Genomic DNA, 22,697 nt, shown 5'->3' on the forward strand with positions numbered 1-22,697 from the left:
AAGAAGGAGGAGGAGGAGAGGAATGAGGAAGATAGGGCGAGTTAGATGTTAGACGGGTTTATTGAAGAGTTTCCCAGAGGACGGTTTGCTATTAAGAATGCTGCTCTTGTCTTGAGACACAGAATTCTATAGCCAACTCATCTCTGACCAGGCCCGAGTTCCATACACATCTTCACCCATCGTACTTCGTTGTTGTGACGTCGAATTTTGAGCAATGTGAAGTGTATCTGGCAGCTTTGAGGACCATCGGTCGTATATCAGATCCCTTCTAAATGGCGTTTTACTTACCTACTGAACCGCTCACACAGCCTTTATACCGAAGAAGTACCTACTGACCGATTTAATTGCTGAATAAAGCGTCAGCGAGGTAAGCAAAAACCGTCCTCTTCTCCATGTTTCACTTGACTTCAACTACCCAGTTCATCATAATAACATCCAAAACGTGGAGGTCTGGAGATATTGAGATAAAAACTTGAGAAGACTTTATATAAACACATAACTTCCAATCATACAAACGGACACCGCGCTGGACAAAGAGGTTCCATAAAGCACAATAAAAGTTAACTTATAAATCAGAAGAATAAACCACTTCCAAGTTGTTTGAACAAAAATCCTAAAGCTTTTTCAAAACAGAGATAAGTCTGACCTCATTTTATTTGGAATCTTTATTCTGAACAACCAAGCAATGACAGGGTTGCTTGTCACCCTTGTTCGAAAAAGTGAAGTTAATTTATAACAATGCGAGTCGTGTTCAATTTAGGATAATGCAAATCAAGCCAATGTGTTTCTAATTCTATTACATCGTTACATTTCCAGCTTTTCGAATTATTTACTTCTGAAGAGTTAAGGTCTCTTTCATATCATATGGGTTAAGTCAGTAGACATAGAAGTAGGTAGAGAGTCATACAAATGGGCGTTCAAGTAACTTCCAGTGTGAACAGGATATTACATAGTAGACATTTTTTGTATGTTCTATGTTCCAAGACTTCCATACAAGTTACACTTGAGACTGGTGAAATAATTTGGACCTGAAAACTCGGGTACTCTTTGCTGTTTATGCCCAAATTTTATTGGTCTTTTGCAGAAACGTAACATTGGTGCTCTGTTCAATGGACCATTGGAAGATTTGTCACTTGTTTCCTGAAAATACATTTCCCAATATCCCAAGTGAGAATTCTTTTCAGTAACCCTGTTCCTGTATATTGGCAGAAGACCGTAAGAGACTTGTTAATCCCAAGCCAATTATCGGAACTATCCCTGTGTCCTTAGTCCTTACCCATTCAATATTTAGGACCCCATTTAGGTTCAGGACATATCCCAAGGATAAGAACATCCCACTTCTGACTGTGCTGTATTTTGAATGCTTTCAGAATATTGTTTTCAAAAACCCATTTCCCATGTACCGTACCCACATATTTTGTTTGAAAATTGTCAGGATTTTATTTTTCAGAACATGTTCCTATTGTCTTCACAATGACCCATCCAATTAGGGCGGGTATATTCGGAGTCAACCCTCCTCGGCTTTTGTCGAATATCCTCAACGCATAACTTTTTCCCGAAATGAAATGAAGATCTCTTCCGCCACCTAACCTTTATTTCATTGAGCAATTCATGTGAATACAAATCTAATAACGGAGGGCTTTCAAAAGTCCTCAATTTATTTCCATTCCTTTTCATAAACTTTCGGGGAGATTATTTTGACATTTTTCTTTTGCTTTTGAAAAAGCTAGGGGCTGAGGATTAGATTTCTCTGGCATGACGTCACTTTATTGCACGAAGCTGAGATTTGAGAAGCATTTACCCGTCTGTAAAGGCTGGCCATAAGTCAGTAGACATAGAAGTAGGTAGAGAGTCATACAAATGGGCGTTCAAGTAACTTCCAGTGTGAACAGGATATTACATAGTAGACATTTTTTGTATGTTCTATGTTCCAAGACTTCCATACAAGTTACACTTGAGACTGGTGAAATAATTTGGACCTGAAAACTCGGGTACTCTTTGCTGTTTATGCCCAAATTTTATTGGTCTTTTGCAGAAACGTAACATTGGTGCTCTGTTCAATGGACCATTGGAAGATTTAAAATTATCTTGTGTAAGTTCATGGTATGCAGACCAACCGCTTTCAAGTACCTTACGACTCTTACGAGTAGTTTAATAACAACTTTGTATGAAAGAGTGAAAGTAGAAGTTATTTATCTTTGAAATTGTAATGTTGTCCACATTGTCTATCCCTATCTCCGTCTCCAATTATGATGAAATTCCTACCATTTCCTTTTGTTATTTTGTAGGTCTAAGGTTCAAATCTTGTAGGTAACTAATCTATTGATTCACTTTTATTGACTTGCAACTACATACATACATAGGTAAACATGCAATACTTACGTATCTATTAAATTTATGTTAGATTAACAATGCGATGATGTTCCAAGAAGAAGAAAAACTGATGTTTACTATATAAAAGATTTTCCTTGATGACAAAATTGATTTTTCTTTGTGTATCCTACCCACATATTGGGAGACATAGGTATTTTACAAAGAAAAACTGCTGACTTGTTTTGTCCCAATTTGTATCCTTTTCATGCTTCATTTAATTTCTCATATCATCTCCATTCTTCTCTTCCTCTCTTTCCCCTATTCATTTCTAGGTTATCAGTTTCTTCTCGTCTTGATTTTCATCAGAGATATGGTACGTAGATATAGGTAATATATGTATGTAGGTATATGCAGGATACAAACAGATACTGTTTCAAGGGGGGTTCGTAGGGGGCCCCGCACCTCGGTACAATAGTGGGAGTACTGTACCCTTTAGGGGTTCTTTCATGAGTGAGTTCTAGATGTCATTAAATGTTTGGAGCATCATCAATATAGCAATCTGCTCTTTTATATTTACAGGTAATGGTATGTACAGAATTTGTGGATGTTGACAACTTACTAGTTACTATTCATTTCAGCTACCTATTCATAGTGTTATGGGGAGCCGTTAGCTAAAAACCACGAGAATACCTATACGTACCTTTACGTTATCGTTATCGTTAGTAAAATGTGAGTTGGTAGGTATTTTAATATTATGGTACCTACTTTAGGTTTACATCTATCTTCATCTTCACCAAAGTATCTACCTAAATGTATAAAGTTATACCTAGCTCTTTACCTTTCATCTCATCTTAATATAATAGTTACCTAGGTATCTACATGACTATGAACTTGACTTTCATATATCTTACAATAAATTGTTGGATAAGTATGTCATTAAAAATACCATACGAAAAATTGAGTGTTATTTTTAGTTTCTTCCACAGTTTGGTGTGATGTTCCCAATGTTCAATTATCTGGATATACTCGTAACCTCTTGGTTATCCACACATTCTGCTAGACGAGCATGTTTCATGTCATTATTATCAGTTTTATTGGTACGGTTATTATTTTCCATTGTTATTACAACAGCTTGATCATAACGTTTTATAATCTTTTCCTTTCTTCTTACGTCTTTCCTTTGGTTCTGTTCATCCTTCTCCTCATTTTCCTTGTTACTCTTTTGTCTCCTTTCAATCCCTATTCTGTTCTTTGATACAACACGCTCTTTCTTTATTTCTTTATCTGCTTCTATTTTTACAATACTTTGATGTGAGATACGATTTAATAGCAAAGCTACTTAACGATAACGATTCTAACCTAGATTGGGTCCAAGTCAGGGGCGGTGTGTGATGGATCCAGTGGGATTGGAAAGTGGGAATCGGGAAAGTGGGATCGGAAAATGGGATTTGATGTGGAACAAGATTGTACTTTGTAGAGAGGACGATGATTCTGCAATGGCTGGATTATACGGAAGTATACGTAGTAGGCATAGGCAGTCTAGCTAAATTGACCTCCTGTTAACATCTCTTTAATCGTCCATCACAAAATGCACTTCTGTAGAGCTCCAAAAATACAACAAATCCATTTAAACTTGCCAATTAATTGGACTGGAATTTTACTGATGGGGGTGTTTAAACGAGGCCAATAGCCGTCTATCGGTTAACACTATGATTTTTTTCCAACTGAACTGAACTCGAACCAACAAACTCCGAATCCAAAGTCCACCCGCTATCCACCTCATTGATTACACCAATAGATGCGATTAAGTTTAACCCAAATTGTATCGCTCCATTCGCTCTTAACAACTGAAGAAATAAATGTTACTCCTAGATTCGTATTTTTTTTTTTTTTTTTTTTTTTTTTGTAAAATTATTTATTGGCCAGTGAGTTTTGGGACTTTTAGGTGAAAAAATAGGGAGAAGATATAGATATTATAAAGAATTTAGGTACAAGACGCGTGTCTTAATCAGTTAATCACCCGAGAAATCGACCGACATTGACAGTCGTTTGATGATTTTACAAAATTGTCTTTGGGAAGCTATTCCAGTGTTTGAAGCGTTATTATTCCTGAATCCAGTGCCGAGGTCATCACGCAGGGTTGTGTGTTAGGGACTACCACTACACCACTGTTTATAAATTCATAAGGTCATTATATTTTATTGATATTTACACTACGGGTGGGGCACTCGAAGTTCTCACAAATATTTTTTTCATTATTACTTTTCCGAGGAAAAAATCTATATACCTAAATTGTGTATTTTTTTTCTCTAAATAGCTACTAGCTCTTGAGGAAAAGAAAATCAGCTCTTTTTCCATGATGCTCTTGAAAATGTAAACATGTTTATGAAACGAGTGTTTTGATATGTAGCGTTGAGAGCATAATATCTACCTTTTCACTCATCTTGAAAAAAAAAAAAAAAAAAAAAAAAAAAAAAAAAAAAAAAAAAAAAATTTTCCCCCAAGTCGGGATCATTTTTCTCCTGAAGGTGCGATATGGTTTTTGTGTGTATTTTTTCCGACTACCTTCTCCTATCCTAATATATGAACATTTATCTACTCTGGTATAAATAGACGATAAACAGTATGAGGGAGGGGGAAATAGGCAATTTTCAAAACAAAATGGCGTGTCAGAGGGCGCACTCATTATTTATGGTTTTTACTGTGAAATTTGAATTTTATTTTCATTCGAAATTATCTCCTCTGATAGTGGACCTTTGTTGGGAAAATTTTAAATTTAGCTTGTGTGGGATATTTTCGTTTATTCCACGTGCTTTAGCTGTCTATTACAGAGGCACCTAGGTAAAGGTACCCAATTATTTACCTATTGATGTGGGCCTGACTCCAATTGAATTTTCACAAAATTACCTACCTATGTCGATAGTCGCTACTTACTACCTACTTTAACTTACCTGATACTTGCTAGATGAGATGGTAATAATAATTATAGGTGAATAAAATAAGTAGGTATAGGTATTATTGATGGTGGGCCTGACTCCAATTGAATTTTCACAAAATTACCTACCTATGTCGATAGTCGCTAATACTTACTACCTACTTTAACTTACCTGATACTTGCTAGATGAGATGGTAATAATAATTATAGGTGAATAAAATAAGTAGGTATAGGTAGTATTTTACCAAGCTAGGACAGCGCTTCAAAAGTTCAACATGCACATACCTACTTCGCGTAGCATTGATATAGTATTCATACGATGTATTTTTCAATTTAAAATTAAGTGAACATAAATTTGGCATTTTCCGGATAACTCATCCGTACCTACCTCTAGGTAGGTAGGTAGGTAGTAGGTAGTATTTTACCAAGCTAGGACAGCGCTTCAAAAGTTCAACATGCACATATATTATGTACCTACTTCGCGTAGCATTGATAGTATTCATACGATGTATTTTTCAATTTAAAATTAAGTGAACATAAATTTGGCATTTTCCGGATAACTCATCCGTACCTACCTCTAATTATTGTTCTTGTAATGTTCAGAACATAGCTCATGACTGTAATGTTCATTTGAACACTATTTCTTTTTCATTATTACACCATCATCATTAAAGTGAAATATCTTGACGATTTCTTTCATCACAACGACTATTACATTATTGACTATTACAGTCATTACAGCGACTATTACACTTTTAGCTACTGTGTTGTTAAAGTAATTCCCACTACTATTGGCGTCCTGATTGCAATCTCTTTCATTCTTTTCTTTCTCTTGTTTTCTTTCATTAAAATGTTCCCTGACGATTTCGCCTTTATTGCGATTGTTATGTGTTCATTTTTGTTGTCATTTAGCTGAGTTTGTTTAAAGTGGTCAGGAACGTCAGGATAGCTATGTGTTGTGGGTTTGGTTTAGTGTTGCAGTAATTATCGATTCAAGGGCACGACTCACGAGAGGAATAAATGGACATACTATGGGATGGACATGCTATGCCACAGACCATATACCTACGGGTCTGATGCATGTACCTAATAGTTTTTTTTCTTCTTCGAAAAACACTTTCAATGTTAAATTGTTTTTAATAGATTTTTGATTTGGCCAAATATGGACCACGTGATAATGATGACGTGAAAGAACTCATAATACCTATAGGTAAGGTAAATAGGGCAGGAGTCTCCTCTCTTGTTTTTTTTTTCCTCTTTGCTGGTTTACTTCATTACCTATATCTCTATGGTGTCCTTTCCTCTCCTCTGTACACACTCACACTGCTCCTCCTCCTCCTGTTCCTCTCTTTTCTTCAATCCTTCATACATAGGAACATAGGTATAGTTATGTTCATAATCCCACTGTTTTCATTCGTCAATTGTTATAGGGAACAAAATAAGCACTGAAGATGTTCGGAATGTTCTTGCCTTCTTTTCCAAGGCGGAAAACTATTTTTCTCAAGCAGATTTTTTCTTTTCTTTTCAATGAAATTTAATCTGCTTGTTTTGCTCGCAAGTTCAATCTAAAGGAAAATTATTTCATTAAAAACACAACGTTGAAAACATTTTTTTTCCTATCTTAAGACGCTTTTCCTTCGCAAGAATGTTTTTTCTATGCCGGAAAAAAAGATAGGAGAGCATTGTAAAATGCTGAAATGCTGGAAATGGACTTTTTTGTATGTAAAATTATCTTGTGTAAGTTCATGGTATGCAGAACAACTGCTTTCAAGTACCTTACGAGTACCTAGTTTAATAACAACTTTGTATGAAAGAGTGAAAGTGAAATTTACCTTTGAAATTGTAATGTTGTCTACATTGTCCATCTCCAATTATTGGAGATGGACATTTTCACTAATTATTTCACTAATTATTAGTGAAATTCCTACCATTTACTTTTTCCTTTTTTTTTTAATTTTATACGCATAGGTCTAAGGTTCAAATCTTGTAGATATGAAAATAACTTTTGATTCACTTTTATTGACTTTCTAGGTAAACATGCAATACTTACCTATTTATGTTAGATAACAAGACAATGACGTTCCAAGAAAAAAACTGATGTTTACTAAAAGATTTTCCTTGATGACAAAATTGATTTTTTTTTTTCCGTGTATCCTACCCACATATTGGGAGACATAGGTATTTTACGAAGAAAAACTGCTGACTTGTTTTGTCCCAATTTGTATCCTTTTCATGCTTCATTTAATTTCTCATATCATCTCCATTCTTCTCCTCCTCCTCTTCTTCTCATTCCCCTATTCATTTCTAGGTTATCAGTTTCTTCTCGTCTTGATTTTCATCAGAGATATGGTAGGTAGATATAGGTAATATATACGTATGTATGTAGGTATATGCAGGATACAAACAGATACTCTTTCAAGGGGGGTTCGTAGGGGGCCCCGCGTTGCGGTACAATAGTGGGAGTACTGTGCCCTTTAGGGGTTCTTTCATGAGTGAGTTCTACAACTGGTCATTAAATTTTTGGAGCATCAATATAGCAATCTGCTCTTTTATATTTATAGATAATGGTATGCACACAATTTGTGGATGTTGACAACTTATTAGTTACCTACTATTCATTTTAGGTACCTATTCATAGTGTTATGGGGAGCCGTTAGCTAAAAACCACGAGAATACCTATACGTACCTTTACGTTATCGTTAGTAAAATGTGAGTTGGTATTTTAATATTATGGTACCTACTTTAGGTTTACATCTATCTTCATCTTCACCAAAGTATCTACCTAAATGTATAAAGTTATACCTAGCTAGGTATTTACCTTTCATCTCATCTTATAATAGTTACCTATAGGTATCTACATGACTATGAACTTGACTTTCATATCTTACAATAAATTGTTGGATAAGTATGTCATTAAAAATACCATACGAAAAAGTGAGTGTTATTTTTAGTTTCTTGCACAGTTTGGTGTGATGTTCCCAATGTTCAATTATCTGGATATAACCTCTTGGTTATCCACACATTCTGCTAGACGAGCATGTTTCATGTCATTATTATCCGTTTTATTGGTACGGTTATTATTTTCCATTGTTATTACAACAGCTTGATCATAACGTTTTATAATCTTTTCCTTTCTTCTTACGTCTTTCCTTTGGGTCTGTTCATCCTTCTCCTCCTCTTCCTACATTTTCCTTGTTACTCTTTTGTCTCCTTTCAATCCCTATTCTGTTCTTTGATACAACACGCTCTTTCTTTATTTCTTTATCTGCTTCTATTTTTACAATACTTTGATGTGAGATACGATTTAATAGCAAAGCTACTTAACGATAACGATTCTAACCTAGATTGGGTCCAAGTCAGGGGCGGTGTGTGATGGATCCAGTGGGATTGGAAAGTGGGATCGGAAAATGGGATTCGATGTGGAACAAGATTGTACTTTGTAGAGAGGACGATGATTCTGCAATGGCTGGATTATACGGAAGTATACGTAGTAGGCATAGGCAGGTTAATTCATTCACATTATCATGATTGTTCAGTGACGTTCAGTTTACGGTTGCGCCACCCTGTATTTCAAGTTATAATTTCTCCGGTGCTACTTCTTGAACTTTGCTCTGTAACACTAGTTATGATGTAGCTATAACTATTTGCTACTGAATTGGAAAGTGCATCGGAAATATTTTTTTCCAATTAAACTGCATTTTTTTTTTCTTTTTAACTTTAGTTACCTATCGGATGGTGGGACGGGTAGGTAGTAATTGATTTTCTATCTAATTTGAGTTCTGGTTCCTATATCTAATGTATTAGGTACTTATATGTAGAAGAAACTTATTTATGTAAGTATTTGTATTTGTAGGTATTTCCTGAAAAGTACAAACATTATGTAGGTACTTATAGAGGAACACGATGAAATTTGTGAAGAAACTGAATAAACCTTATTATTATTAGACAGGACCTACTGGTGGGATGGGACTGAAAAGTCCATTAGTCTACTCCCCACACACCTAATATTAGGTAGGTATTGGGAAGGATCGCAATATTGAGAAAATTATGATTTTCCTTCCCAATAAGGACTTGTAGAAAGAGGAGACATTTTACAACTAAAGAGTGAAGTCTGAAGGTCTTCTTCAATGGTGTCTGAGTCACTAAAAAAATCTTTCCACTAAAAAAAGTTGGTTAAAAAGTCTTTCTACCACCCAGTATTCTATTGTGCTTGGAAAAGTTTTTCATAGAAAAAAAGTCATTTAAAGGTTTTCAAAAGGATTATCTCGAAGGGACATCAGAGTGACGTTGATTTATCGTATGCACACGTCACTAAGGTCGTCCATCACAAAATGCACTTCAGTAGAGCTCCAAAAATACAACAAATCCATTTAAACTTGCCAATTAATTGGACTGGAATTTTACTGATGGGGGTGTTTAAACGAGGCCAGTAGCCGTCTATCGGTTAACACTATGATTTTTTTTCCAACTGAACTGAACTCGAACCAACAAACTCCGAATCCAAAGTCCACCCGCTATCCACCACATGACTACACCAATAGATGCGATTAGTTTTACCCAAATTGTATCGCTCCATTCGCTCTTAACCACTGAAGAAATAAATGTTACTCCTAGATTCGTATAAGCATCTTTTAGGGCTGTTTGCCCCTATACATCTAACCTCAGAGTGTGGGCTTTTTATGTACGAATGTAATTACCTCACATCCACTGAAATCCACTGCATCTTTTAGGGCTGTTTGCCCCTACATCTAAACCTCAGAGTGTGGGCTTTTTATGTACGAATGTAATTACCTCACATCCACTGAAATCCACTGCATCAGGCTGCCCAGCCAGCCTAGTCAGCTTAGTTGGTAGTGCGTCTGCCTTGTAAGCGCTAGGCCGCGGGTTCGATTCCCGCCCGGGGCGGATTTTATCCTGATGGTATAATGTTCGTTCTCGGAACGGCTGGCTTTCTCCTATCCTGTTTTCTTTCTCTCTTCGATTTCGGGACGATAAGACCATAGCAGTTACAGTTCCCTCTGTCAAACCTCTAAAAAAAAAAAGGCTGCCTCGGACTTTTGGAATTCGTAGACAATCCCATCAGATTCGATTTTCATAACTCGGTTTCTTATTATTGCAAAAGAGTTTTCCTTTCAAAGATCTGATATAGTTGGACATGATGTCATGATCAAAACAACGCTTATAGCTTATACTGATAGAAAGAACTAAATTGAAACAATGAAAGCGGAATGAAAATAAATGAAACTAAGACAAACAAAATAATTATGTGAGCACGAACATAAAGGTAACAACTTACTAAGGTAAAATTAGGAAGGAGCCAAAGTGAAGTGTGATGGGGAGTAAACATTGTAAAGAAAGTAGCTAAGAAGGTAAAATGAAAGCGGATGAGAAATAGAAAACAAAAAGGAGGAAACAAAGGAAGAAATGAGAGAAAGTACTGAGAAAAGAGAGTAAAATGAGAGAAAATACTGAGAAAAGAGACGGGCTAAGGAAAGAAGACGAAGAATAGCTGAAATGGAAGACCGAGAAGGAACGAGAGAAGAGAGAAATGAATTTTTCACTTCATTAAAACACAATTAAAAGTTTTTCTCGAGAAGTACCTACCTTACCAGTCCGACACCCAGCACTACCTGCCCTACCTAGCCTTACCCTATTTGTACAGGAACACGTTCCTCCCATGTTTTCTCAAATTCAGACACCTCAGACAAGAAAGTAAAGAGACGGGCTAAGGAAAGAAGACGAAGAATAGCTGAAATGGAAGACCGAGAAGGAACGAGAGAAGAGAGAAATGAATTTTTCACTTCATTAAAACACAATTAAAAGTTTTTCTCGAGAAGTACCTACCTTACCAGTCCGACACCCAGCACTACCTGCCCTACCTAGCCTTACCCTATTTGTACAGGAACACGTTCCTCCCATGTTTTCTCAAATTCAGACACCTCAGACAAGAAAGTTTCTACTCAAATGTTTCCCGAGCAAACAAATTTTCATTTTCCGACAGCTTTCAACTGTCCCCCCCCGTCTGGGTGTTGTTAATGCAGTTGTGTGTTGGTGGTAGCCCGGCATTTGAACAAAAGTTGAAACTTTATGGCTCTTGTGACAAGTTGGAATGTTTCCCGAGCAAACAAATTTTCATTTTCCGACAGCTTTCAACTGTTCTCCCCCCCTCGGCCTCGTCTGGGTGTTGTTAATGCAGTTGTGTGTTGGTGGTAGCCCGGCATTTGAACAAAAGTTGAAACTTTATGGCTCTTGTGACAAGTTGTCCATTTGTTCGGGCAACTTTTGTGATTACAAGTTTGATAATTGTGTAGGTTTTGGCAATCAATAACATTGATTACATGCCAGAAATCCATACCGGCTCAAAGGAAAGAAAGATGGGAGGGAACTTGGGTATTTGAACATTTTTGAACGAAGTAAATTTCAAGTTTTGTTTCATCTATAACTCTTGAACGGTTTGTTCGATTTTAATGAAATTTGGTACACATGTTGAATACACGAAGGAAATGTTCTCATTCTATTTTAAACTCAATCGGGCCATCGGGGGCCCCGCGGGGTCCTTTTTTTCCCAACTTCTACAGTTCATCAGCTATACTGAGCCACTAAAAAAGTCTTTCCACTAAAAAAAGTTGGTTAAAAAGTCTTTCTACCACCCAGTATTCTATTGTGCTTGGAAAAGTTTTTCATAGAAAAAAGTCATTTAAAGGTTTTCAAAAGGATTATCTCGAAGGGACATCAGAGTGACGTTGATTTATCGTATGCACACGTCACTAAGGTCTGCATCTTTTAAGGCTGTTTGCCCCTACATCTAAACCTCAGAGTGTGGGCTTTTTATGTACGAATGTAATTACCTCACATCCACTGAAATCCACTGCATCTCACTAAGGTGTATTATATTGTTATTCTAGCCCATAGGTCTTGTGTTGGGGCGAGATGAGACAAGTGACACAGTTACGAAAAGGGACTTTTAGGTGGAAAAATAGGGAGAAGATATATTATAAAGAATTTAGGTACAAGACCCGTGTCTTCATCAGTTAATCACCCGAGAAATCGACCGACATTGACAGTCGTTTGATGATTTTACAAAATTGTCTTTGGGAAGCTATTCCAGTGTTTGGTTATTGTTCTTGTAATGTTCAGAACATAGCTCATAATGTTCATTTGAAAACTATTTCTTCATTATTACACCATCATCATTAAAGTGAAATATCTCGACGATTTCTTTCATTACAACGACTGTTACATTATTGACTATTACAGTCATTACAACGACTATTACATTATTGACTATTACAGTCAGTACAACGACTATTACACTTTTAGCTACTGTGTTGTTTAAAGTAATTCCCACCACTATTGGCGTCCTGATTGCATTATTTTCTTTCTCTTGTTTTCTTTCATTAACGTTCCCTGACGATTTCGCCTTTATTGCGATTGTTATGTGTTCATTTTTGTTGTCATTTAGCTGAGTTTGTTTAAAGTGGTCAGGAATGCTTCGGTCTGAGGGTGTGGACATCCAAACTCCCTGCTCTGGGGATTATGCTTTGCATCCTTGAAAATTATTGGACTTTATAGTTGCCCGGTGGAGGAAGAAGGAGGAAAAGGAGTAGTCGATGAAAGAGAAGACGTAAGATGTCAGGATAGTTGTGACTTGTGTTGTGGGTTTGATTTAGTGTTGCAGTAACCTAATAGTAACATGTACCTAATAGTTTTTTTTTCTTCCTCGAAAAACACTTTCAATGTTAAATTGTTTTTAATAGATTTTTGATTTGGCCAAATATGGACCACGTGATGATGATGACGTGACGACGTGATGTGAAAGAACTCATAGTACCTATAGGTAAGGTGAATAGGCCAGGAGTCTCCTGTCTTGTTCTTTTCCTCTTTGCTAGTTTACTTCATTACCTATATCTCTATGGTGTCCTTTCATCTCCTCTGTCCACACTGCTCCTCCTGTTATTCTCTTTTCTTCAAATCCTTCTTAATTATGCTCATAATCCTACTGTCTTCATTCGTCAATTGTTAGGGAACAAAATAAGCACTGAAGATGTTCGGAATGTTCTTGCCTTTTTTTCCAAGGCGGAAAACTATTTTTCTCAAGCAGATTTTTTCTTTTCTTTTCAATGAAATTTAATCTGCTTGTTTTGCTCGCAAGTTCAATCTAAAGGAAAATTATTTCATTAAAAACACAACGTTGAAAACATTTTTTTCCTCTCTTAAGATGCTTTTCCTTCACAAGAATGTTTTTTCTATGCCGGAAAAAAAGATAGGAGAGCATTGTAAAATGCTGAAATGCTGGAAATGGACTTTTTTGTATGTATAAAAGGATATTCTTTGAAAGATAGAAAAATAATAGAAAGTAAAAAAAACATTCCCCAAGAAAAATATGTACGACCAGTCTTGTGTTTCCATTTTCGTTTTCTCAACATCAAAAGAAAAGTACCTACTTATCTAAATATGTAGAATTATGTACTTAAATTGGTGTAGTTCCTCTTTTTTTTAACACCCTGTATTCTGGTATGGAATTATATTCACCAGAGGTATAAAGCTCCTGTGATGAAAGAGAGAGAGAGAGAGTTGTAGTAATGAAACAAGTGCTACATTTTAGATTAGATTATGTAACGTGCCATGGATCAATTAATTAGACTCGTATGTTGAAACATTCTTACATCTTGCCAATATTTTGTCTTCTTTCACTGCAACTTATTCCAATTTATTAATCTTTTGGCGTTACCCTTCTTTATGCTACCTCTCCATACCTTCCTAAGTCTTCCCCAACCTTATCTCACTACCTCAGTTTAGGTCTCCCTCTCTTTCTCTTTCCCTAGACATTCGTAATAAAGCACGATATTTATGTATAGATACTTACCTATTTCATCTTCTCTGTTGACAGAACCCCCACGAGAGCCCTACCTCTCCATAGACGGACGTAGACTGGACGCTAGCAACCTCTTCATTCCAGTCAAGGAAAACCAGGCCCTGACTATCGAATGTATAGTAGAGGGGGGTAACCCTCGACCGTCCCTACATTGGGTCCTGGAGCCTAGTGAGCATAATATGGACACCGCACCCAATTTGGTCTTCTCGGAGCCGGTCACACCTAAGACTGGTAAGTTGGAACTCAAGGGTCTTCGTTTCGTGGATTTGTGGAGCTTAGCACACCTTTGGGACTCTTGGTTCCTACACTTGGTCCCTTACTTGGCAAATCTGGTGTTAGAAGTATTTGGAGATTGTTGATCCCAAAGACCTACCCTGAGGGGACATTTTCCGGAGCCCTAAGTGTCTTATTTCTGTAGAAATTTTAGTGGCAAAGGGCTAAATATGTATGGAATTCAATAGAAAACAAATTTCTGATAATCCTATCTGAAAAGAAAAGGTCTAACTGAAAATAAGCATTTTTTTACCAAAAAGAAATGGATGGAAGGGGTCCATATTTTCAGAAGAATATTAGGTAAACTTACTACTTACTTACTTTCCGAGTCCGGATCACCATTGTTGTCAAGTTGTTTAGATCTTGTTCATCCAGTATCTAGTCACTGCAATTGCTAAGTAAAGAGGACAAGGGACGGAAAGTAAGTAAGTGAAGAGGACAAGGGACGGAAAGTAAGTAAGTAAAGAGGACAAGGGACGAAAAGTAAGTAAGTAAAGAGGACAAGGGACGGAAAGTAAGTAAGTAAAGAGGACAAGGGACGGAAAGTAAGTTAAGTAAGAGGACAAGGGACGGAAAGTAAGTAAGTAAAGAGGACAAGGGACGGAAAGTAAGGAAGTAAAGAGGACAAGGGACGGAAAGTAAGTAAGTAAAGAGGACAAGGGACGGAAAGTAAGGAAGTAAAGAGGACAAGGGACGGAAAGTAAGTAAGTAAAGAGGACAAGGGACGGAAAGTAAGGAAGTAAAGAGGACAAGGGACGGAAACAGGGGGCCGCGCGGGGGCCGGAGGAATAAATAATGAGAGGGGCCTTATTTAAATGACTACCCACTCCCATGGCCTCTTATCTCTTCCTTCTACATTTGAGGAACCAGCGTGCCTCAAGCCTCAATTTAATGGCACCCCCTCTGTAACCCTTGATTTTTAATTTCTATTATATGTTTACTATACAATATCTTAAAATTGTGTTTGGAGTTAATGAAAGATTCTGGATTTTCCTTATGGACTTACCTGGAAATATAAAAGAACGCGGGTTATTGTGGAAAAAATTCTACAATGCCATGCCCCCCGTGCCGGGCCGCGCCACTGCAAAAAAACGGTCTGAAAAATCATCAGAAAACCAGTTTTACATCAGTTGACCGAAAATAAAATACCTATGGAATAAATAATTTTTCCCAATAAGCCGAACTTGTATATTTTAGGTACCTATATCTACTTGCCACCTGAGAAATCTGAAAAATCATCAGAAAACCAGTTTTACATTAGTTGACCGAAAATAAAATACCTACCTACCTATGGAATAATTAATTTTTCCCAATAAGCCGAACTTGTATATTTTAGGTACCTATATCTACTTGCCACCTGATAAATGAGATTTTCCGAGATATTATGTATAGGTGCATATTCACCTAGATGTCCTATAGGTACCTAAGAGTACCTATTGATAGTAGAACTCAATTTTGCAGTTTGCACAGTTACCTATGTTGTCGTGATGTATTTTTTTTCTCGTCTCATCAGTTTGAAAACCACTCATCCAGAACTTTCACCAAGGTCACCCCCCCCCCCCCCCAACAGCCCCAAAAAAAAGTAGGGAATAGATAAAGAAAGGAATAATAGGTAGATGAGCTTAATAAGAACATGCCTGACTCACTCTTTCTACAATGTTGCCAACAGGACCGATGAGAAGCGAGGCGAAGATCGAGCGGGTAGTCCGGCAACACCACAATGCTACCGTTATGTGTCTGGTGAATCACGTGACTTTGTTACATCAGGCGCTCAATGCTTCCCTCCTCCTAGACGTCCAATGTGAGTCCGCCCCTTCTATTGAGTAGTTTTTTACTTATTGCTTTCTATTACCAAAGTAGTTAGAAAGTATTGTTACTTTTTACTTTCTAGTAGGTACCAAAGCAGTTAGACAGTATTGTATTTTTGCTTTCCATTTTCTCTAATATTTAAAAGATATTTGCGAAGTCATCATCAGGGAGTCAGGGAGCCACCGCGTATTCACAGAAGCACTCGTCACAGGCGTGGACTTTGCATAGGAAATTTTGTTGACGATCCCTATAGGTCTAGGTACCTATAGGGAATTTTTTTTTTTTCATTAAAATGATTTAAACCGTTGCGAAACGGGTGAAACAGCCAGGTCTCTATTATGATTTTATAAAAAAATAAATTGTGTGATATTTTTCCAATGTTCTGATAGTGACAGGTTTTTTTACACCTTTCTCGCGATGAAAATTTTGAATTCCGTGTCAATACATTTTTTTTTTTTTTATGTTATGACTATAGGACAATATTTTTAATGGCCCAACGAAGCCGAGGTTGTTATGATTGGGAACTCTTTTAGGAAAAATAAAATAAAAATAAATAAATAAATAAAAACTGTCATAAAACTTTCTGTAGCAAATACACAACTTTGGCATGCATTATTTTATCTAGATAGGTGTCTGTAAAATACATCGGTACCTATCCCTAATTTATTTGCATCTGTAAGTAGGTAGTTCATAAACAAACTTCCGGACGAAAAAAAATCCCTGAACTTATAACTTCTATAAGGTAAATAGAAAATCAATAAAAAATGGTTCTTTCAAAATCATAATTTTTCTTTGACAAATTTACAGTTTCCCGGATGAGGGAGGGAGATAGAGGGGAAGTAGACACCTATTTATTATTTGCAACGTGTTCGAACTTTCCCAAGGCAGAAAAAAAAGAGAGAAATAGGGAGAGATATTTCTTTATTTGTAATTTACAATCCTACTGCTAGATTTATTAGTCGAGAACTTTTTTTGCAGCTTTCTAATAAAAACTTTCTTCCTCTCTTCTCTCTCTCTCTCCCTCCCTCTTACCCTTTCCTCTGTTCCTCTTTCATTGTGCTTTATATTCTGTCGCTCTCTCTCTCTCTGTTCTTAAATGTCGCTCTCTCTTCCTCCATCCCCCTCTCTCTTTCCCTCTTCTATTTTGTCATTTCCTATTCGTCTTACATTGCCACAGAGTAAAGTTTCTCTCTCTCTCTCTCTGTCTCTCTCTTTCTTGCAAGACGTCTGGCATTATTTCAACAAAAAACTTCAACTTTTGCCTCATTCTCTCTCTCTCCCTCCCGCCATAATTTAGGTTTGGTGACAAAGAGAGAAAATCCATGACCAAAGTTATTAGGATAAATTATGTGAAAATTATTGTTAGGTAAGAGAGTAGGTATCTATTGAGTAAGAATTTACCTACTCTAAAATATCTACTTACTTAGGTAGAAAGGTACTTAAAACCATTTTTTTTTTTTTCTGTGATTACTGATTACCTATTATCACAAATTATCTATTTCTAGGTAAAATAGGTATGCTGTAAAAAAATGGAGTTTTTCAAATTAATTTTGAAGTTATGCTTCTTCTCATTTCGGAAATGCAAAACTAAGAAAAGAGCATACCTACAAGGGAGCAGGAGAGAGAGGGAGATAGCTACTTGCATTTCCTTACTTCGATGTGAAAATAGCTATCAGAATTTTCAACTCAAGAAAACATCAAACGCTCCTAAAATAACCTAGCTCAGCCTAGCCTACTACATAATTTTACCCTACGCTACGGTATAAACTACCCAAACCCTCTATAACGTAGCCTAACCTAGCCTACCTGAAGATCCTCCACATTACCCTTTACCCTATAACCTAGCCTACTATACGAGTATATGTAACTTTACCGTATAAACTACCCAAACCCTACAATAACCTAGACCTAGCCTATACCGTCTTTATCGGGGCAAAGTTTTCCAATAATTGTTCTTACTCCCACCTCCTTCTCCTCCTCCTCCCTCTCCTCGATTCTCCTTCTACTCCTCCTCCTCCTCCTCCTTCTCCTCCTCCTCCTCCTCGTTCTTATCTGCTTCTTCTACTTCGTCGTATTATTGGAAATTCTGAGCGATATTGTAAGACGGAGAGAGAGAGACGGCTAAAGTGACTTTCAATCTTTTCCACAGTAAGGAATGTTCCCAATCTAGACAGACGGACAGGAGGGGGGGGGGGGCGAAAGTTTTCAGTTGTGTTTTAATTGGAGGTACCTATATACACGTTCTACTCACTGTTCTAGAAGTTTCAGACCGTTTTTGCAGCATTGGAAAAAGTAGATCAACGTTCAATGACACCGATTCCACTAAAAGTGGTGAAGATGTGATGAAGTTTAGTTCCAAAAGTTAGAACTAGGGGGCGCGGTGGTAGCGCTTGTGTACAACACCTTGGGAGTTTTTACGTACAGTAGAACCTCTTATTTCAAGATTTCAACTATTTTCAATCCGGGGTAGTTACCGGGGTAGTTGAAATGATCGAGGTTGAAATGATCTCTTTCTATGATCTTTTCCTCTGTTAAAGGATATTCTTTATTTATTTTTTTATTTATTATGGGACTGGTTGCTCCTCTCCCAAGAGAGTATGCAATTAACACTGCGACCTCTGTAGATCTATTGTGAGTATAGACGGTATTCCAGTGGTTCTCAACCGTTGGGTGCTATCAGTTTAGAACTTCAAGGACATCTTGAGATTTTCAAAGAAAAGGGCCTCAAACCAGCGACCAAGCACTTATAAGGCAAACGCACTACCTCCAACCATAAGCTGGCTCCAAAAGATTTATTCTAAATATTGTTGGATTTTCTGGAAAATAAATTGTTTAAGAAAAGAGTTTTCTACGTTTTGTTTTTCATAAAATCCAATTGTTAGGATGGATGGGCCGTCAAAAAATTACCGAGTCTTCAATCAATCAAGTGATTTTGGAGGTTTCTCGCTGAAGAACTGGTCCACAAGACCAAAGTTTGGGTGCCCCTGCTTATAGACGATGAAAGTTGAAAGTTACCATCAATGTTATAGCTGATTGCTGATAAAGAAAGGAAGGTCGTGGAACGTCAAAACCATGAATCACATACTGTCGAATGCAGCGTTGTTTGATCTGCTTTTGATACTGAACGCAAATTTGCTACTGCTACCCTTCTTTGGGCTAATACTATTAATATACCCCAACAGCAGGCTACAAAATGTATATCAATATTTTTAATACTGAAGTCGATTTCTCAAACAATTTTGTAAAGAAAGGAAGGTCGTGGAACGTCAAAACCATGAATCCACATACTGTCGAATGCAGCGTTGTTTGATCTGCTTTTGATACTGAACGCAAAATTTGCTACTGCTACCCTTCTTTGGGGCTAATACTATTAATATACCCCAACAGCAGGCTACAAAATGTATATCAATATTTTTAATACTGAAGTCGATTTCTCAAACAATTTTGAGTAGGAAATACCATGCCTTGTCTGGATTGAACCCACAACCTCCCGATTACCAGACGAGAGTCTTGACTACTACACCACCGAGGTTGTTTAAATTGCGCCCTACTATTTATTTCTTAACGCCTCAACACACCATCGATTGTACGCGCCTGTAGGTAAGCCACCAAATTATAGAAAATTCTCATCATCCTTTACCTAACTTCCTTTCAAAAATTTCCATCCCTCTTGAAGTTCTTATGTCCTCCTCCTCCTCCTCCTTCTTCTTCTTCTCCTCCTTCTACTCTTACTTTTCCTACACGTCCGAAGAAGAAGAAGAAGAGCTTTCTTCTCCATCTAGTTTTCCTCCTCTTTATTTTAACCCTGCTCTCCTGCTTCTAACCTTCTTCCTCCTTCTTCTCTTTCTTCGTCTCCTTTCACTCGGCCCAAGTTACCCGAGTATTAAAACAAAAGTTCTCAGCCTCCTTCTTCTTCTCCTCTTCCTCTTCCTTCTCCTCCTTCTACTCTTACTTTTCCTACACGTCCGAAGAAGAAGAGCTTTCTTCTCCATCTAGTTTTCCTCCTCTTTATTTTAACCCTGCTCTCTTGCTTCTAACCTTCTTCCTCCTTCTTCTCTTTCTTCGTCTCCTTTCACTCGGCCCAAGTTACCCGAGTATTAAAACAAAAGTTCTCAGGCTAAGTGGAGGCATATTTTATCGAGAAAGTTTTGAGCCCAAGTGCTTCCTCTTCCTCGTTGTGGTGATGGGAAGAGATGGGGGGAAGCACAAAGTTTGAACGTTTTATATGAGTGACGTTCTAAAGAAAACGAAAGTCACTTCCCTCGCAAAAAATGTCGAGAATCAGAAAGAAATGGATTAAGATGAGATAAGCCAGGCTCTACTACCTATTACGTTCCACAGAAAGCGAGTCAAACTCTATATCGTATATATGTGACTTTTCACGAGGAATCTAATGGTGTAACTTTGAACTGTATTCGACTTACAGTTCATGAGTTAAAGATGGGGGGAAGCACAAAGTTTGGACGTTTTATATGAGTGACGTTCTAAAGAAAACGAAAGTCACTTCCCTCGCAAAAAATGTCGAGCATCAGAAAGAAATGGATTAAGATGAGATAAGCCAGGCTCTACTACCTAGGGTAAGTGTACCATTTATTGGCCCACCTGCCCACATTTATTTTTCTAATTATTGTTTTTATGGCTACAATTTTTGAATAGCACTGGTTCGATAGCAGAAAGGGCTTAATTTCTTTTGATGAAATTGGATCTTGAAAAATTTCGTCCAGTTCAGACTTATGAGGCGTATGGTACAGGTGGGCCAATAAATGGTACGTTTTTTAGGTGGGCGAATAAATGTACACTTACCCTACGTTCCACAGAAAGCGATTCAAACTCTATATCGTATATATGTGACTTTTCACGAGGAATCTAATGGTGTAACTTTGAACTGTATTCGACTTACAGTTCATGAGTTACAGGTTCAATAGATCAGTTGCGCTTACTTGGGTGATGTTTCAAAGTCATAGAGCAGGAAAAATGAGGACCAACGGAATTTCTCTTTTTCTTCTACGCCTTCTAGATCCCGAGATAAATCGAGTTAAAAAATACCGGTAAATCGTGAACTTTGACGTCATGGCATACACTTGTTTATGAAAATATTCTTTCCCGGAGATATTTACGTAAATATTACTCAGAGGGGTAGGGGGCATAAGAAATTTACTGAGGGGGGCATAAGAAATTTACTCAGGGGGCCGCGCGGGGGCCGGAGGAATAAATAATGAGAGGGGCCTTATTTAAATGACTACCCACTCCCATGGCCTCTTATCTCTTCCTTCTCTTCTACATTATTTTGAGGAACCAGCGTGCCTCAAGCCTCAATGTAATGGCACCCCCTCTGTAACCTTTGATTTTTAATTTCTATTATATGTTTACTATACACTATTTTAAAATTGTGTTTGGAGTTAATGAAAGATTCTGGATTTTCCTTATGGACTTACCTGTGGAAATATAAAAGAACGCGGGTTATTGTGGGAAAAATTCTACAATGCCATGCCCCCCGTGCCGCGCCGCGCCACCGCAAAAAAACGGTCTGAAAAATCATCAGAAAACCAATTTTACATCAGTTGACCGAAAATAAAATATATACCTATGGAATAAATAATTTTTCCCAATAAGCCGAACTTGTATATTTTAGGTACCTATATCTACTTGCCACCTAATAAATGAGATTTTCCGAGATATTATGATAGGTGCATACTCACCTAGATGTCCTATAGGTACCTAAGAGTACCTATTGATAGTAGAACTCAATTTTGCAGTTTGCACAGTTACCATGATGTATTTTTTTCTCGTCTCATCAGTTTGAAAACCACTCATCCAGAACTTTCACCAAGGTCACCCCCCCCCCTCTCTCAACAGCCCCAAAACTAAATGGCCCCGAAATTTTCAGACTGACGAAATTTGACCCCTCCTCCCCTCCACTTCGCCTACACTTTCCAGAACCATAATTCATCCTCGGAATAAATTTTGACACTAAATTGATGTTCATTTTTCAAATTTTCATAAACTCAACACCTACCTCCCTTTGTCCCTCTTTTTCTCCTCCTCCCCATTCTTCTACTCCCCCTCCCTCCTCCACTTCCTCCTGCTCCTCCTCCTCCTTCCCCTCTCCTGTCTTCTCACTTCCATCCGTGAAAACAGGTCATGAAACGTTACATAATTCTCTTCCTCTCCTCCTCTTCCCATTTCTCTTCTATCTTGTTTTTCAACATTTCATCATCATGGGGAAAAAATAAAATAATAATAATACAAATTGCACTACTATAGGTACCTATACCTACACGTTCTACTCACTGTTCCAGAAGTTTCAGACCGTTTTTGCAGCATTGGAAAAAGTAGATCAACGTTCAATGACACCGATTCCACTAAAAGTGGTGAAGTTTAGTTCCAAAAGTTAGAACTAGGGGGCGTGGTGGTAGCGCTTGTGTACAACACCTTGGGAGTTTTTACGTTACAGTAGAAGTAGAACCTCGTTATTTCAACTATTTTCAATCC

At 37.4% G+C, this 22,697-nt stretch overlaps 1 protein-coding gene across 1 annotated transcript in view; it reads left to right on the plus strand.

Annotated features, from left to right (window-relative positions):
• Positions 1–16,223, plus strand: part of LOC103509093 (carcinoembryonic antigen-related cell adhesion molecule 1) — a 93,608-nt gene extending 77,385 nt beyond the window's left edge. The window contains exons 4-5 of the mRNA XM_026823517.1: positions 14,139–14,354; positions 16,066–16,223. Of these exons, the coding sequence (XP_026679318.1) occupies positions 14,139–14,354; positions 16,066–16,223 (374 nt within the window). The remainder of the gene's footprint in view (positions 1–14,138; positions 14,355–16,065) is intronic.
• The last annotated feature ends 6,474 nt before the right edge of the window (positions 16,224–22,697 follow it).

This window comes from Diaphorina citri, unplaced genomic scaffold (assembly GCF_000475195.1).
Source record: "Diaphorina citri unplaced genomic scaffold, Diaci psyllid genome assembly version 1.1 scaffold466, whole genome shotgun sequence".
In the NCBI taxonomy this organism is placed as follows: domain Eukaryota; kingdom Metazoa; phylum Arthropoda; class Insecta; order Hemiptera; family Psyllidae; genus Diaphorina; species Diaphorina citri.